Source organism: Rhopalosiphum maidis, chromosome 4 (assembly GCF_003676215.2).
Source record: "Rhopalosiphum maidis isolate BTI-1 chromosome 4, ASM367621v3, whole genome shotgun sequence".
Classification (NCBI taxonomy): domain Eukaryota; kingdom Metazoa; phylum Arthropoda; class Insecta; order Hemiptera; family Aphididae; genus Rhopalosiphum; species Rhopalosiphum maidis.
The window spans coordinates 37,143,963-37,161,855 of NC_040880.1; the positions used below are offsets into that span (position 1 = coordinate 37,143,963).

Here is a 17,893-nt window from a genome sequence, read left to right on the forward strand (position 1 = left end):
ATAATAATCTCAAACTGTATCAGCATCAGCATAAACCGGAAGTAGGGAGTTATACTAAGAGGGTCTTTCTTGGATTTCTCAGTTTGGAAACCATTTTTGTGCACATTTAAAATATACATACTTATGAGTAATTTATTCAGATAATATATTATTTTCACGCAATGATGTCCCACATTAGTCGCCAAGTATTTACCTCATATCAATTACAAACTTATTACTGTAATCATATTGAACCGCTAAAATAGAAAGGCTCAACTCTTTAGCCCATTATACTTGGGTATGAAAACTTTCCCGGGGACTACTCAAAGCTCCAAATTATATACACATGTGCCAAAAGATTAAGATATAGTCACTTAAAATTATGGATAATCTTGTGAAACGTGAAAAATATCTGTATATAGAAAGATCTCGATCATGTCCTTTATGTTCTTATATGGGTACTACTGGTACTAGACAATAATTTAGACGGGAATAATCTTTTTATACAAAACAATTATTTTATTAGTTTTATTTTTAATACTCAGTACTCATCATAGTAGTCTAAAACTATTAACATTTTTAGAAATATTTTTTTTAGTCTTGTAACTATATATATTTTTTTTTTTTAATAACGGCAAACATTTATAACTTGTATTGATAGTCATCAGATTCCTATCCCAAAAAATATTGGTCTACTTATCCGCTCATCTTAATTTTACTTCTTATTAAAATCAGTTGAATAGATAGTCGGTCGTTTGAAATACTATTATTTTTTTTTATATATAATTGAAGTTTGCAGAAAAACATTATACTTAGCCGCTTAGAGGAATTGATAATTAAAAATGTATGATGTTACCTATTTAAAAACTTAAACATAATTTTTGTTTTATAATTAATTCAAATCATGAAAAAAAATTTTTATTTCAATTTCCTTAAACTTTTAAATATCTTTTTTTGAGATGATGAATGTTTACATGCTTGCCTGAATCGTGTATATTTTATTGGCCTGTTTTTTTTTTTTTTTAATTTTTGGTTTTAATAGTTTTGTATATTTTTATCGTATATTCGAAATAAACAAAAACAAATATGTAGGTAATTTGGTAAAACGTTGAAAAATCATATCTGGTTACCAATTAATGATGTATAATTTTTATATATTATTTAGATGTTGATAATTATTTTTTAATAAATTACAGATTTGTCTAATATATTTGACTCCGTTGATTTTGTATTATGTTATAAGTAGGTTCGTTAAATAATATGTTGGTATATCCTTTTTTAACGATGGTTAAAGATAACATAATCATAATATATAGTATTTAGGTACATATAAATTACTCATTTACAAATAGTTCATCGTTATAACAATTTATGGAAACGTATTTTAATTGTTATATAGCTGTACCTATAAGTTACCTATACTAATTTAATTTGTTTCATCACCGATAATTAAATCATGGCATAATGAAAATATAAAAAAAAGTTATATATGGTTTATTTAGTTTAAAAATATTGTTTACATATTATTATAAATTGCGTGAATAAAGAATCTTATACTTAAATATTATATTTTGTTTTTTTTTTCCCATCAACACATTTCTCCTATTCAATTTTGTTAATGTATTGAATATGTATAATGGTAGTTTTTTTAATTTAAAAAGAAAATCCAAAACTTTACAACATATCAATACTAACATACTAATCGTCTATTTGAGACGGATCAATCAAGTGTCTTTTTGCATATAGTTATGCTCGGATTTTATTATTTTCACTGTACCTACTCAAAAACGATTACAAACTGTTATACTTACCTCTTTGTTTTACATTTTTTAATTAAAAACTAACTGAGAAGCAACGAACCATGATTTATAAATAGACTTATACTCTGTTCAAGCTAAGAAATATATTCAGCAGACAATTAATGGGCGTGGGCGTGACTAAATTATACGGCAGGTATATAAATTGTAACTCGGTGGGGATAACAAACAAGTGTTGCCTGAGGAAAACTGGTGACCGTCGATTATGTTTCTTAACTTGAACAGAGTGTAGTTCTATTGTGGCTGCCAACGAATTCAACACTATATAATATAAATATAAGAATATAACAAGAATTTAATTAATTATAAATATTGTCCCATACTACGAATCAACCAATTTTTTATTTGATAATATGTAATATGAATACGTCAATAAGATTCTTTTTTTTATAGTAATTAATGTATGATTTGTTTTATTTTATTTTTAGCTAAAATTAAAGAGAGCGGTTTGTTTATGGATGCAATGTTGAATGTCCTTAACTCTGCTCCAAAAGTCACAAAAAAACGAAAACCTAAACCTGATGCTATTAAAAAAAACCAAGACTCTCCCCCGTCGGCTATCCCGCTGTCGCCTGTGAAGTCTGACTTACCATCGCCACCAAGATCTCCAGTACATTCGCCATCAACGTTGGATTTGGATTCTTTAGTTTTACCACAACCCTTGACGAACGCCAACGAGTCTCTGTCATTTTCAGAATCGATTACGCCTTCAGATTACGTACCGTTATCGGTAGAAAATAATACTTCTGATGATGTAACCCTCGATCCAGAAGCAGAGTTAAATGTTGAACCGATAGTTGAAAAGCCACCACAACTTAAGGTATATATATAAGAATCAACAACTAATAATATATCTTCGATGTTATAATTGTGCATAATTTTGTTTAGTTTTATCGAGACACTTTACTGGATTCTACAAACGAGTCACTCAATACTGATGAACCCGAAGAAAAAGTCCTAGTCAAAAGTCGTGAGTATTATTATTTATTATTTATTTAATAAATTTACATGTTATCATATAATATTTAATGTATTTAAAGCTATTGGCGAATCAACTACGAATAATTGCAACGACAAGAAAAGCGGTATGCGAAGTGTTCTGGTGTACGTCAGAAATAAATCGTCAAAGAAATCGGTTTCGTGGAAACAAGAAAGCGATTTGGTGAAAGTTTCTTATTTTGAACACGACGAAACCGAAAGAGGTACCTATATAGAAATTATTTTATATTTGAATGTTATCATGTTCCTGTATAGTTCCATAAAATACTTCGATAAATTTTTACTTATTTATGAGTATTTGTATTGAATATTGATGCACATTGCATACTTCTATACTAAATTAAACCAAATCTTATTAAAATCAATACGTGTATACGGCGTACTATTATCATTACCATTATTCTACCTGTATACGCATATTTAGGTACAATTAATAATATCTATACCTTTGACTTCATTTTAAAGTAGATTTGTTTTATGTTCACTTTCAATGTCTGATGCTGGTTAAATTTAACTAAATGTTTTTCCCTCAAATATTCACTTAAATAATTATGTATATATATTAATAATTAATCTATTATACTTGTGATTTTTTTAGTAAATGTAACAAAAAACTTTAAAGCTATGGAAATGCATGAACGAGATATTGAAAGACAAAATTTCATTGCTGTTCGGAAATTAAGTAAGATAGTCAAATTAAAAAATAAATTATACCTTTTAAAATATAGAAACAGTAATACTAATATATATATATATTTTAGATGCTGCTGATAATATGGAATCAAAGACTCCTTGGAGGTATTTAGACAATAGCTTGTTAGTTGACTTACCAGAAGAGCCTGGTAAAGAAAAAATAGAACCTGGCAGTGGTAGTCAAGAAAAAAAGAAACAGACCCTTAGAGAACAATCAGTTTTGCAAGCTATTTACTTTACTAGAAATATGTAAGTGTAGTATGTCAATTTTAAATTACTATAATAATTTATTATTAACCTAATTGTATTATACAGGATACCGGATTCACCAGAAGAACCTGATCAAATGGAAATAATCGTACCATACTCTGAACCATTAAACATTCCTTTAGAAGATATGTCAGGGGATACTGCTCCTATATACAACTATGTAAGCATTTCTTGGCCAGAATCTAAAGGTGATCAACCTCCCGTTGTAGAATTTCCTATTGGAATGAACAATATGATGCCAATGCCCAATATGATGATGCCACAACCTCAGTTTCCAGTGTTCGGGGGTAACCAAATGAATTGGGGTATGCCACCTGAAAATATGATGGGAATGGGTCCTCCGGCAAACAATATGTACATTCCTCCTAACCAGATGATGATGAATAATCAGATGTTTATGGGCGATCAGATGCAACAACAGCCTCAGCCCTTACCACTGCAACAGCAACCACCACCACTACAACAGCAACAACAACAACAACAGCAACAGCAACAGCAACAGCAACAACATCATCCACCACCTGTTCAAGAAGACCAATGGATGGGTCCACCTGGACCTCCAATGCAACATGATCAACATTGGGGCCAACAGCAACCTCCTCCTAACAACGGACCACCACATTTTGAAAGAGGTGGTGGCGGCCGTGGTCACACTAGATGGGACAACCCTAGGGGTGGTAACTATGACTCGTATCGAGGCAAAATGAACCGTAATAATCAACGAGGTAATAGAGGAGGTCCTTACAATCGGAGAGGTGGTCATCCAGGCAACGGAAGAGTAGGTGGCCGCTTATGTAAATATTATGCGAAACAAGGTTTTTGTAAAACTTCAAACTGTGCCTTTCTACATTCAAAATGTTAATGTAATCAGTACATTTTATTATTATTATTATTATTTTTTTGTCATGAAATAAGACTGAATAACATTTAAGATATGTAGTAGTAGTTCTCTCACCCTTTATTCTTGATACTTAATGACAAGCGATATTGTATATATAATTATAAATATTATGTATAATTGTACACATTTTGTTAAAACCAAATAATTGTTAAATACATTTTATTTCAAGATAAAGTTATTATTAGTGGCTTGATTTTTTTATTGTAAAATATTATAGTTGTACTAAAAAAGTAATAATTATTAAGATATTAGATTTTAGACGAATGGAATTAATCTAGTTATTATTAAAAACAAAATCTTAACATTATGACATTTACTAGTTCATCACTATTACTTGTTTTAAGTAAATTTTATTTCTGTTTAATTGTATTGTCTAACACCCATTTACATTTTGTATATTATGTCATTGATGTCTAGTACAAAAGATAAAAATAATTTTATAATAATACAATTTTTTTTTATTCAGTTGATCCAATTATTTAATAACTAAAACTGCGTAGATCATAAAACCATTTATTTAAAATAAAAAAAGCCTGTATTATTAAGCAGTTCATGTTTAGTGAAGTTTAAGTGAACTGTTCTTTTAACAAATTGCAATATTTTACATTCTTGAATTAGCTTAAAAACTAAAAAATTTAATTCAAACTTTAATACATTTGCAGTTTACTAATTACATGCTTGTTGGATAGAAATAACATATGCTGGTGTAAAAAGTATAATTATTGATTAAAAAAAAAACAACTGAAATAAGAACAGACATACTATATTCATTTAAAAAAAAAAAAACAATTTTTTTATTTAGTTTTTGTTAGAAATATATCAATATTTGTATTAAAATAAAATAAAAGTTTGTATAACAATTAACAATTACATATAATGGTAATAAAAATATTTAATTAATAATTACTTATTATTAAATATTGACTTAATAAAACTGTCTAATGTCTTAGATTATAAGAATTAAATATAAAAATTCAACATCATAAAATTAAAAATTAAACATGAAATGTATTATTTATCATACAGAGTTTTGATTAGATTGTAATCGCAGTTCTGATATCAATGGTAATTCATCACATTCCCCAGGAATCGAATTATTCCAAGCACTCTAGAACATATTTTTTTTAAATATTTGTTTAAAGTAGTGACCTAATAATGCATCTATGTGGACAGTGGCATCACAAACATTTTATTTATAAGGGTAAATATTAAAGCTATCCAACAACTTAAACATAATATATGATACATTGATGCTAATTTATCACATAGAACTAAATTCAACATGATACTTATTCAATAATGATAAATATAAAAATATTTACACCATCTAACAAAATTACTTACTCACCCACCCACCTAAAATTGTTTGGGCATTCCCCCCCCCCACTAGTTATAACTAATAAATAATCACTGTTCAGGCCTTTAAAACTGCATAACAATCAGATAGATACATTTTACTAAACCAAACAAACCAAAGGATGTTTAATTACATAATTTAACATTCATAAAAAAAAGTTAAATGTATTGAAATAATATTAATCAAAATTGGAAAAAATATTTCCATATAATATAATTATTAAAAATTATAATCAATAATAATGTAGGTGTAAATATAGTTTAGCGCCTGGAAATTTTAGATTTAATAACAATTATTTTTTATTTTAAATTTAAAGTGAAGATTAATTATATTACCACGAATAGCAATAGATATAATGTTGGTATTCCAATATTTAAAACAGTTCATAAATATTTTTATACTTACATTTTTTTTTTCAACACTTGTTTGAAGTTTAGATTCAACAAATTGAGGTGTATTAGTGGAATCCTGATTATTATTATTAGTCAACTGACTGTCAGAAAGTGATTCATTAATGGATGGCGAGGCATTAGTAGATCTTGTAGAAGTTGGATTACTTGTTACTTTTAAACAGTTGTTCTTTATTTCTATTTGAGGCACGACTACACCTTCGATTTGATCAGGAACAGTTAACGCTCCAAAATGAGGTACAGGTGATGTATTTGGTTTTAACAATTGATTACTTGGAACAGGACTCTAAAATAACAAACACAAATTATAATTATTTTAAATATATTAAAGAAGAGATTAGACGTTCCACATTGAGTATGGTAACATTTGTAGAGTAGGTAGATATAGCAAGTATATTTGAAAAACTATTGAAATGGAATAAGTAACGTTGCCATAGTGAGATAGAGTGACGAGTGACTTGTGAGTTATTAATAGGAAAAAGTCAACAGAATATAAAAACAAAATATTATTAATGGTTTACGATATATTACGATATAGTTAAATAGGTACAAAAAATTTAATTTGCACTGTATTTCTCACAATATAATTTATATAATTATACATATTATCAAATCAAGATCAAGTAAGTGTAATAAAAAGCGGCGTTGCTTAATCACCACAAACTGTAATTAAATTAATAAAATTATTTTCTAACATTTCCGGGGGGGGGGGGGCTTGGGCCTGACTCTACAGCACTGGCATTTATTTTATCTTCTATAATACTATAATGAATACACAGATCCTACTAAACATTTTCTAAATTACTATAAATAAGTCCCTGACCTCTGTACAGAATATCTACTCTGTAGACTATATTAATTAAATAATTAGTTTCTACAAACTTTATTTAAGTATTATCTAGTATCTACATACAGAATTAATCGAGAATAAGTTTAAGTATTACAATTTATTCATTTCTAATTTTGATCAATGATAATGGCATTTAACTGAAAGGATATTCCATTTACGATGCGATAGGTACAGAACGCATTATGCGATCAGCATATTATTCTTACTTATATTATTTTATTATTTTTTTGGTAAGTAGATACCTATTTACCTACTTGTAGACTGTACTACTGTAGTGTCGCACACAACAAGAAGGGATATGTATCAAATAAAAAATATCGATTGACATTTGACATTCCTATAAAAAAGAAGTGTTAACTGTGGGTGACTGGTTGACTGATACATTCAGTACTTACTGGTGGATTATATCATTATAAAATGTACCTACTAATAATTAAAATAAATAATATTAATGTATAGATAGGTACCTAACAAAATTGATTAAAACATGTTTCCATACATCATTTACGTGACATTAAAATTGATGTTTGTCGAAAAAAAACAACAAGATGTTATAGGATTCCTGGTATAACCCGTGAGGTTGTTAGCTAATAAAATTAATAATTGCTATACAAGAAAACTATTAGGCAGAATCACGGGATAAAAAATAACAAACCAATTAAATGAAAGAATGAACCGCACGGAACGGTATTTGAGCGGCAGTGTTGAGGTCTCCAATCGGATGCAGTAACCAATCATAATAGTCAGGACAAGGTGACTAATAAGAAACAGAGTAGGCGGGAGCCTGCGCAACGATACCGGCGTATTAAACAAGACTTAAAATCTACATATTCAATAGACTAATAAATACAGGTAAAGAATGTGGATTAAAAATTCAATCAATGCGATTACGTCACGATTTACGGTCCTTAATCAATTATGACTTAAGAGAAATCAGTATCGATACTTATTACTTTTACAGATTTACTATTATCGGCACCGAATTGAAAATGAATTTCGACGGAGAATCACGCTTCAGTCCTCTAAGGGGATAAACACAAGCACAAAGCTCCCGCAACGAGACTATATATACATAATATGTAATGTTATATTTTGTTGTTTTGAATTAATTATTAGTGTTAGATCACGGCCCAAGGGTCGCGACACTGCACGCCGAGGAAAAGGGTAGCCACGACAAAAGACAATCAGTTAGATATTAACAGACATGCGAACAGTTAAACGATGTTGAGATTTCGTCAGAATCTATTACCAGATAAGGATAATAAGGACCAGGGGCGCATTTCAATGAAAAAACTGAGGGTGATGCTGAAGCTCTTCTATCTTTTTTTATAATGTTATTTTGAGATTATGGATACTTGTTACAATTAAAATCTAAATTAAAATGAAACAATTTGCTGGTGTTAATTTCAAAATTTTGTGGTGCTAAGCACAACCAGTCACCCCTCAAAATGCACGTATGATAAGGACCATGGTTAAGGTTAGATTTTAATGCATTAGAACATACTATTACGAAAAAAAAACAGTTTACCAATTGCGCTCTATATTGTGTATACATTTTAGAGTCGGTAAGCTAATTGATCTCAAAACATTTTACAATACCTAAGGAAAATATATTAGTTATTTATAATAATTATTAAATAATAAATTAAAACACTAACCGATTTTTTTTTTTTTTTTTGAGTATTAATACATAATATAATAGAATAAATATTTTTTTTCGAATTTTACAAGTTATCTAATTATTCAAAATTAAATACCAGTTACATTACACTATAATTCGTTTCATAAAATGTCGGATACTGTTATAAAAATCATTTTAGTATGTGTTATACAAGCGCAATTGGTATACTGACCCTAAATAAAAATTTTGTGTTAGGACTGTTTGGTCGTAGGTGCAATTGGTCTCTGCCCGAAAAAAGGTAGAGTCAATCGGGTATACTATACTTCAACAGTTGCTAGCTACATACCTACTATTCAAAAATTAAGCAATATATTTAAAGTAAAGATTTTTTAAAAAATAATCTAAATCCAATAATTCAAATTTTTTAACTTAGAATTTTTGGAGTATACCTAGAATAAAATAACTAAAACACGAATAATTATATTAGTTGACTTATAGTTAAATAATTAGGTCTATCCGTATTTTATGTTGGAACGACATTTGTAGTTTGTGCATATACCTTACCTAAGCATACACGCAGAATTTTTTCGCCGGGTGTGTAGAATAATTTTAATAGAGATAATAACTTACTCTTCCACAGTTCAACATTTTTTTAGTTTAAATTTCATTTCTAAATGTTTATTTTTGTGCGGAGCGATGCGTTCCCCAGATTGACGCTATTTGTTACTTCTATATATATTCTAAAACTATTAACAACTTGAAGTCTTGAAGTATAGGCATATTCATTAATCAATATTATTTTAAGGGTGGATGGATTAAATTTGACGTTATTAAGTTATTATTATGATTTATTATTAATTTACATCACAATAAAAAGATATCCTAATAAATGTAAAGATACAGATAAAACTATGATGCCTAGATACTTTTAATTTTTATGGTACCTTAGTACCACAATATAAAAGTATAGGTACTAATAAATTATTTTAAAAAATTTTCATTTTAAATATGAACTGACAGTCTTACCTCTTCCACATGGATTTTTTCGGCAAACAAAAATCGAATATTTCTTAGTATATTATATATAGTTGAATTGGTTACAGACAGTGTTTATTTCAGCGGAGTGACAGGTGGAGGGGGGGTAATACCCCCTACAACTAGAGAAAAATGTATACGATATTTTTAATTTCCTTTATTATTTACTCTTATGGCATACCTCCTCGAAAAATTACAATAACTCTTCCCCACCCAGGATAGAAGATCTGAAATTAACACTGGTCACAGAAAATAAAATAATTATTATGATTGGATATAATTAATTAATGATCTATTTAGTGGTTTTTAAGTGTAAGGTATATATATAATCAAACAATTTTAAAGAAATTCAAGAATATTTGTTTAAAAAAATAATCAATAAATTTGCTGTCTTTAACCAATATTACAGACCAAACTTTCTGAAACAAAACCGTGAAATAATTTGTTGCAATTTTTGTTTTTTTAGGGTTTTTGTATATTTGAAAAAATTTTATTCTAAATATAAATTTTAAATTTAAAAAAAAAGTTAAATTAAAGTACATTTGAATGGGAACAAATACTTAATTTTATTTTTATTATATTGGATCTAATCTCTGATGTACCTTGAATGATATGAATGACAAAAGTTCTGAGCACTCAATAGTACCATCGAGGTTATGTACCCCTTATGAATTTAATGCCTGCAGAGTGTCTATGTTCAGATAGGGTTGAAAGGTTTAATTTACTTGCCACTATACTATAATCATGAGGCGGACAGGGTTTATTAAGTAAAAAGCTGACGAAACACAAAAATTTATTCTGTACTCATTCAAGTTGCCTGGAATCATTGGTTGCGTGAGGATCCCACACAACACAGCCATATTTGAAAATTAATTCCATTAATTATTAACCATATTATTGTCTTATATTAGGATGCTATATACTAAATTAATATTTTTTTTTTGGAAGTAGTTTAAATAATTATTTTTAGTAACCCATCGTCCATGTTAATTTTAAAACATGCAAATAGTTATTGAATACTAGATAATAAAAATTTACAAATAGCCACGGTTGTGGATGGTAAGATCCAGATGGAGTTGAAAGTTTTCTCATTTGCATCTCGTATTGAAATGTTGGTAAATAACTATGTCTGATAGTAGCTTTAAATTATAATTAAAATATTATGTAAATGATAATTTATTTTTGTATGATTGTCTATATATTTACATTGATGTTTTTCTTGTAACATAACACAATCTAATTTCCTTAATACTTGTTCCATTTCAGGACGATCTTTTGCTTTATAACTAACGCAATCTTTACCAATAGTCATGAGTGAAAGATAAACATTATTTTCATCTGGTCCTGCTTTCACATCAGCCATATCAGAAATTGGACAATCATTATTTTCAACATGGTCTTTCTATAAAATTGAATAATAAAAGTTATAGGTACATTTATAATGATTACTATTATTATCAAAACATCAATCAGAGTAATAATATTAGTTGTTATAATGAGTTAATTTCTTTGAAAACTTACTAAAAATTTATGATTTCTTAAACTGTCATATGCTCTTTGTCCTGTAGCAATTTCAAAAAGTACCTAAATTAAATTTCATAACTAACATAATTAATGAAATAAATTATAAAAAGTCATTACATTTAATGCTATAAAATAAAGTTAAATGTCAATTATTGTATCAGTAATGTATTATTTAGTTAGGAAAATATGTAATTTTAAAAATGTATACATCATGTAAAATATATTATATAGAAAGGGCAGATTTAGTAAATAAAACAAAAAATTAACAGTGAGAAGATAGAATAATAACTTAAAATAGCTCGTTATATAGTGAGTAAGTTAAATAATGATTTTCATAAAAATATTGTTTTAATTTAGCCATATACTAAATAGTAATATGGATACATAATATCCTAAGTACTAATTAGTACCATATATGTTTATAAATTATTCATTATTACAAAATAAACTAATAACTAAAAAAAAATTATAAGGAAATAATATTTTAATTAATTTTGAGTAATTTACTCAGTCATGTTCATCATATTGACATATTTTGATATATTTTACTTATTTAAAAAAATAAAATATTTGGGTCCCATGATTTTAAATTTTTATAAATGTACAAGAAAACATAAATTCATCAATCTGACCATTACACTTACATAATAAGTATAATAATATAAGATACATACTACACCAAAACTATAAGTATCAACTTTAGTGGAAAACTTTTTGCCTCTTAAAAATTCATCCGGTAGATAGGGCCTTGTTCCATGGACATGGCTAACTTTTACATGAGTATATTCTTGAAGAGGTCCTTCACGAGCCAATCCAAAATCACCAATACGAGGTTCAAAATATGGATCCAAAAGAATATTTGCACTAATAATAACAGAATTATAATTATATAAGCTAGGTGGGGACTTATGGAGTACATCTACTAAATTGATTATAATCAGGTGTTTGAAATTTTTTTAAATTATTAAAAATAATTGATAATAATAATAAAGATTGAAGTATTAATTCTGACTATAAATTTATTTATTTTTAACTTATTACTACTATATGTATACTATATACTTATTTATAACTAATAAGCTTAATTTAAATTAAATTTAATTATTAAACTAGAATATTCATTGTAATAACTGAGATTTTTAGTTAATTAAAAAATTATAATATTATAATATAGCTGAAACTAATTAATTGATTATTTTTCAGTTTAAGCACACTATACATAATAATTTTAAATAGAAGTAATCAAACTAATATCATCATTTATTTTATAAAAATTAGTAATTAATCAAACACAAAATAAATAGCAAGATACATTTTTAACAATATTTTATTTGTAGCATTTTTATTGTATTAAAGATGATGATAATGAAAAAAAACATACACACACACACACATCATGGTATAACCAATACAATTATCACCACTCAAAATCAAAAAAAATCTTTTATGATTTGAATCATTGCTATGAGCCCACATGGATAATTTGATAGGATGGGTAATAACTATCATATCATAAATTAATATCAATTAAAATCTAATACGATACGTAATTTAAAAAAAAGTAAATGCCTTTATCAAGTTTTGGATGGATAATTTGGGAGGATATTGGATTATTGCTTCCGAAACATCTCAAATTCACCATACCACTGTTTTAAATATTTGTTGAAATGACACATAACTATTTGAGTAGGTAGTTTTCAAACATTTGACATTTGAATATGTGAGAACTATTTCCATTACAATTAAATAACTTTAAACAATTCTAAAGTACCTTTTAATATCTCCGTGGATTAAAGGTTTATCCATTCCATGTAAAAATTGCAGTCCTCTAGCAGATCCTGTTGCAATTTTAAAACGAATATACCATGTTAAAGGTTTAGTTCCTTGCTAAAAACCATAAACTAATAATTAAAAAATACATACAATTAATTATTAAAAACATTTTTAAATTTTTAATGCACTTTTTTTCTTTTTCTAAGTTGTTACTTATAGTTTAATCTTAAAATTAATCTTCAAGAGACTTAAAATAATATGATTATATTAAAAAAATTAAACAAGTAATAATAATATGCATTATTTTTTTTTTTTAGATTACAATGAATTTGTGTCATATTTTTATAGTTATTATTAGTTTTCTATCATATAGTAATTTATTTTTGTGTATCTGTATAAAAATGAAAAAGTATATTTTGATATTCATTCGATACTTTTGTTACATTTGAAGAAAATAAGTTTTTAACACTAGTTTTGTCAACGCTCCTTAAATGACATAAGAGATTTAAATAGTTTATAATATAGTCCTTTAGCATAATTAAAATTTTCAAAGTATATATTAGATTTTAATTTAAAAGTCTACAGCTTATATCGAGTTCAAAATTATTATATTACAATAAATATTTGTAAACTTACTCGACATTGTAATCGATCTTCAAGAGAACCATTGATCATATATTGATACACTAAACATGGTTTTTCGCCACCAATGCTAAATCCATATAGAGATAAAATATTATCATGTCTGCAAGAATTTAAATACTTCAGTTCTCTTAAAGATTGTTGTCTTTGAGCTTCTAAAATATTAAATTGTTGTTCTGCTCCTTTCTAAAAATATATGTCCTATTATTTTCTTAATATTTTCTACCTTAAAATTTATATTTAATTTAGGGTTACCATAAATTCTGTTGGCTTCCTAATAATATATTTTGGAATAACTCATAATCTTAGAATTAAACTTTAATAACTTAAATTAACAGTTTGTATTTTATTAGATATAAATTTTACTAAAAAAAAAAATATTTTTTTGATAAATAACATAAATAACAATTAATAATAAATTAATTGACATTTGACAATATATAATTTAAAATTATTTTTTTGGCTCAGTGATGACAATCATTAACAAATGCGTTCATTGTTTTCCCATTCACTAATGACAATTTTTGTTATCGACAATATGTTAATTTTTAACCGATAATTAATTAATGTATATGTTGTAAAGTAAAACTATCTTGTGTGTGGTGTTATTCCAGTTATTACACAATAGAATATTAAGATTGGTAATAAATCATGGAAGTGTGACAAGATTTTTCCCATAAAAATTATACGAAAACTGTCTGTTAAGTTTAAGTAAAATAAAATAAAACCCCAATTTAAATGTATAATAACCTGAACTTCAAGACGTTTAATAGCAACTGCTGTGTTTTTCCATATGCCTTTAAAAACTACTCCAAAACCTCCTTTTCCCAAAATATTTTCCTTATTCCAGTAATTAGTAGCTTGTTCAAGTTCATTGTATGTTATCAAAGGTGTACATGCTTCAGCAGAGGAAAACATTACAGATGGATCAGAATAGATATGCTCATTTATTTTTCCTGATATATTTAAATCTTCACGTTCTAGATTATTTGCTCTTCTTTGATTGCTGTCAGTGTTCAATTTTATAAGATTACCAACTTCATTCTATAAAAATAAAATATAGAAATAAGCAAAAGTTGAAATAAAATTATTTATTGTATCAATATGACTACAATTATTACATTTAAATCATTGCCAGTTTCTGTCTTAACTAGGTTACTATAGCTTTTATCACCTTGGTATATCAATTTATGGTATTTATGATCGACTAAAAAAAAAAAAAAATTAGTTTACCATAAAAAAGTGTTAAATTGTAATATTTTTATTTATACCAAATGGCTTAAGTATAATCATTGCTCTGTAGTGCTGCATTTCATACAAAATAGTAAATAATTCTAATATTGTATGATTTTGTTCTCCCCATAATGTTAAAAGTTCATCGGTAGAAGAATGATTTCGCATAGGAGCTTTGCTAATTTTAAATAATGTTGCACAGTCAATTTTCATATACTTTCCACCTACAAATAAGAATAAAGTAATGATAATAGGTATAGTAAGTTATTATTTATAAATAGCTATATATTGTATTTTTAAATATAGTTGAATGGTTAGTTACCTAATTCTTCCCATTTATCATTCATGTCAATTATATTGCAGAATTCCTTACGTTCGGTATATGGCAATTCATAAATATAGGTTTTTTTGTTCAAGTTTAAGTTGCTCATTATTATAAACTTTACACTAAAATAGGTTTAAAAATGTAAAACAAAACTTAGATATGTATTAGCAAATAGAAGCAATTAAAGAACAAATTTTTCAAATTTTTCAAATACATTAAAATGCTTTAAACAGTTTAAAATTTTAAAAAAAAAGTGATTTTATAATAAGTCCTAGATAAAAAAACTAACTAGTAACTAAGCTATTATAAAGTGGAGTTTACAAAAAGTAGTCATAAAAAAAGTAGGTGCTAAGTGAACACTATAACGTTCTTGACTGCTGACGCATTCAAACTGGTATCAATTTAGTAAATATTAAGATAAATAGTATATCTGCAATTTGCGATTTGTACGACATATTTTAACTGCGCGTCTGCGTATTTGTAGTATTTAGTATTTACTATTTAATATTTATGAAGGTAAATTAATTTTTTCTTATCAATAATTTATTTGTGGATTATAGACTGTTGTTTGTCATTCGTGATAAAAATAATCGTGTGGATCTGTGGCACCGTGGCACTCGCCACTCGCCACTCGCCAGTCTGTATTCTATGACAGTGACCATTGGCAGTGTAGCGTCTGGCGAGCACTATGTTCTGTGCTATTTATAATTTATACCTAAGCCCTCAATAACCTGTTCACGAATGTAGATTTCAGAATATATATTATAGACAATAGTAACTGACTATAGTAGTAACCAGTAACATGACGTAGTTTATGACGTTCATAGACATTAAACAGCCATACCAATATACCATGATGAACTAACTAACTATGGACTGTATTAGTATACTACTTTATGTTGTATAGTTATTAGTTATTAATGTTAGTATGTTACCATGTAGGTAGTTACTATATAGTTAATCTTGGGCCATAGCATAATATAGCATGCAAGCAAATACTGTAAATTTACAAATTCGATGTACCTATGTTAATTATAATAAATTGCAACAATACAATTAATCTGAATTATAACTCTTCATTACTTACTATATTGAAGATAGCAGATACCTAGAACTCAGCAGTATGAAGACTATACAGATATCTAAACTAAATAGACTAAATAGTCAATAGTCTTTAAGGTCCATTGGACCATAATTAATGTGATTTATTCGCACGGATAACTAACATTTTTATTGTTTTTACCTGTATAATAAGTATAAAATATACTTATTTTATTAATAATTTATTTTGTAATCTCGAGAATTCATAACCAGTGCTGCAATTAGGTACGTACACGTTTTAAAGGCTCTTGTTGCGAAAAATAATTAGGGCCTAGGGGGACTACTTAAATTGTAAAAGATTAAATTTCATATGCTCATAAAAATTCCCGTTTTTCTGTTACATTTTTGGATAACTCTTTTGAAAACTACCTATTAAAAATTTTTACTTTTGACCTACCCCAGCAGTGCTCGTTTTGGGTGGGGGGACGCAGGGGGACGGAGTACCCCAACTAATTTTTTAGAAATTTTATCGTACCCCTACTTTTATTTTTAAGGGGAACGCGGGGGACACTGCATCGTCTACATCATTCTTAATTTTTATCAAAATGCACTTGATAACATCATAATTTTTCTTACCATAGATTTAATAATTATTAAGATATTTATTATTATTATTTAACTAATTATCTTAAATCATCACTACAAATTGTGCCACAAAATATTTGTTCCACATTATATTTGTTTTAACTACTATTGCATCCTAGAATATACGTCTTATGATAAATTATGGAACTATTTAAATAAATAGTTAAAATTAATTGTTTTTTATTTAGTTAGTTTTGAGTTTGTTATAATATTAGTTATAACTAAAATATACAATATAATATTTACAGTAATTTTTTTTTAGTTTGATTGTTTATAAATATTTTTCATATGATTTAAAGAGGGTTATAGGGGGTGTGGGGACGTAGCCCCCACGGCTTAATAACATTTAACAAGTGATGGGGACGCTCTTTTTTTAAACGTTAACAGAGTCCCCCTACTTTAATTTTTCCAAATCGAGCACTGTACCCAAGTACCAACTAGGTTCATTTTCCTTTTCCTAGAGGGACTGAAGTTAAAAATCAAAGCACTATTACACTCCAATTCCAAAACGTGATGACTAGTGCTGTGAATTTATAGGAAATTGCATTTATTTTTGGTAATTGTGAAACGTAGGTAGCTTTGTTAGTACAAATTTGAATTATGAAATAACAAATGCATTTATGAAACTTATATTTTGCATTTTTTTATGTTTTTAATTTTTTAGGTTATATTTTCCTTTTTTAAGTTCATTTTCCAGTATTTTTAATATCGTCAATTAACATCTTTAAAAACCTTTTAAAAAATGTTTCAAGCGAATAGCATTATTAAAGAATCAATC

General features: G+C 27.1%; 2 protein-coding genes across 2 annotated transcripts in view; one reads left to right on the plus strand and one right to left on the minus strand.

Annotated features, from left to right (window-relative positions):
* The window catches only part of LOC113549692 (bromodomain-containing protein 4-like), a 28,922-nt gene extending 24,078 nt beyond the window's left edge, over positions 1-4,844 (plus strand). Inside the window, exons 6-11 of the mRNA XM_026951103.1 lie at positions 2,225-2,616; positions 2,685-2,766; positions 2,837-2,998; positions 3,394-3,477; positions 3,557-3,737; positions 3,804-4,844. Coding sequence (XP_026806904.1) covers positions 2,225-2,616; positions 2,685-2,766; positions 2,837-2,998; positions 3,394-3,477; positions 3,557-3,737; positions 3,804-4,620 — 1,718 coding nt within the window. The 3' untranslated portion in view covers positions 4,621-4,844. The remainder of the gene's footprint in view (positions 1-2,224; positions 2,617-2,684; positions 2,767-2,836; positions 2,999-3,393; positions 3,478-3,556; positions 3,738-3,803) is intronic.
* Positions 4,845-5,558: 714 nt separating this feature from the next.
* Positions 5,559-15,952, minus strand: LOC113548052 (serine/threonine-protein kinase pelle-like). Its single transcript, XM_026948706.1, has 12 exons — positions 15,427-15,952; positions 15,143-15,328; positions 14,993-15,078; positions 14,622-14,915; positions 13,866-14,057; positions 13,228-13,343; positions 12,131-12,320; positions 11,454-11,516; positions 11,139-11,334; positions 10,971-11,071; positions 6,422-6,712; positions 5,559-5,767 (listed from the first exon to the last, which is right to left on the minus strand). The coding sequence occupies exons 1-12, from the start codon at positions 15,533-15,535 to the stop codon at positions 5,678-5,680; spliced, it is 1,914 nt and encodes a 637-aa protein (XP_026804507.1). The 5' UTR covers positions 15,536-15,952; the 3' UTR covers positions 5,559-5,677.
* Positions 15,953-17,893: the final 1,941 nt, after the last annotated feature.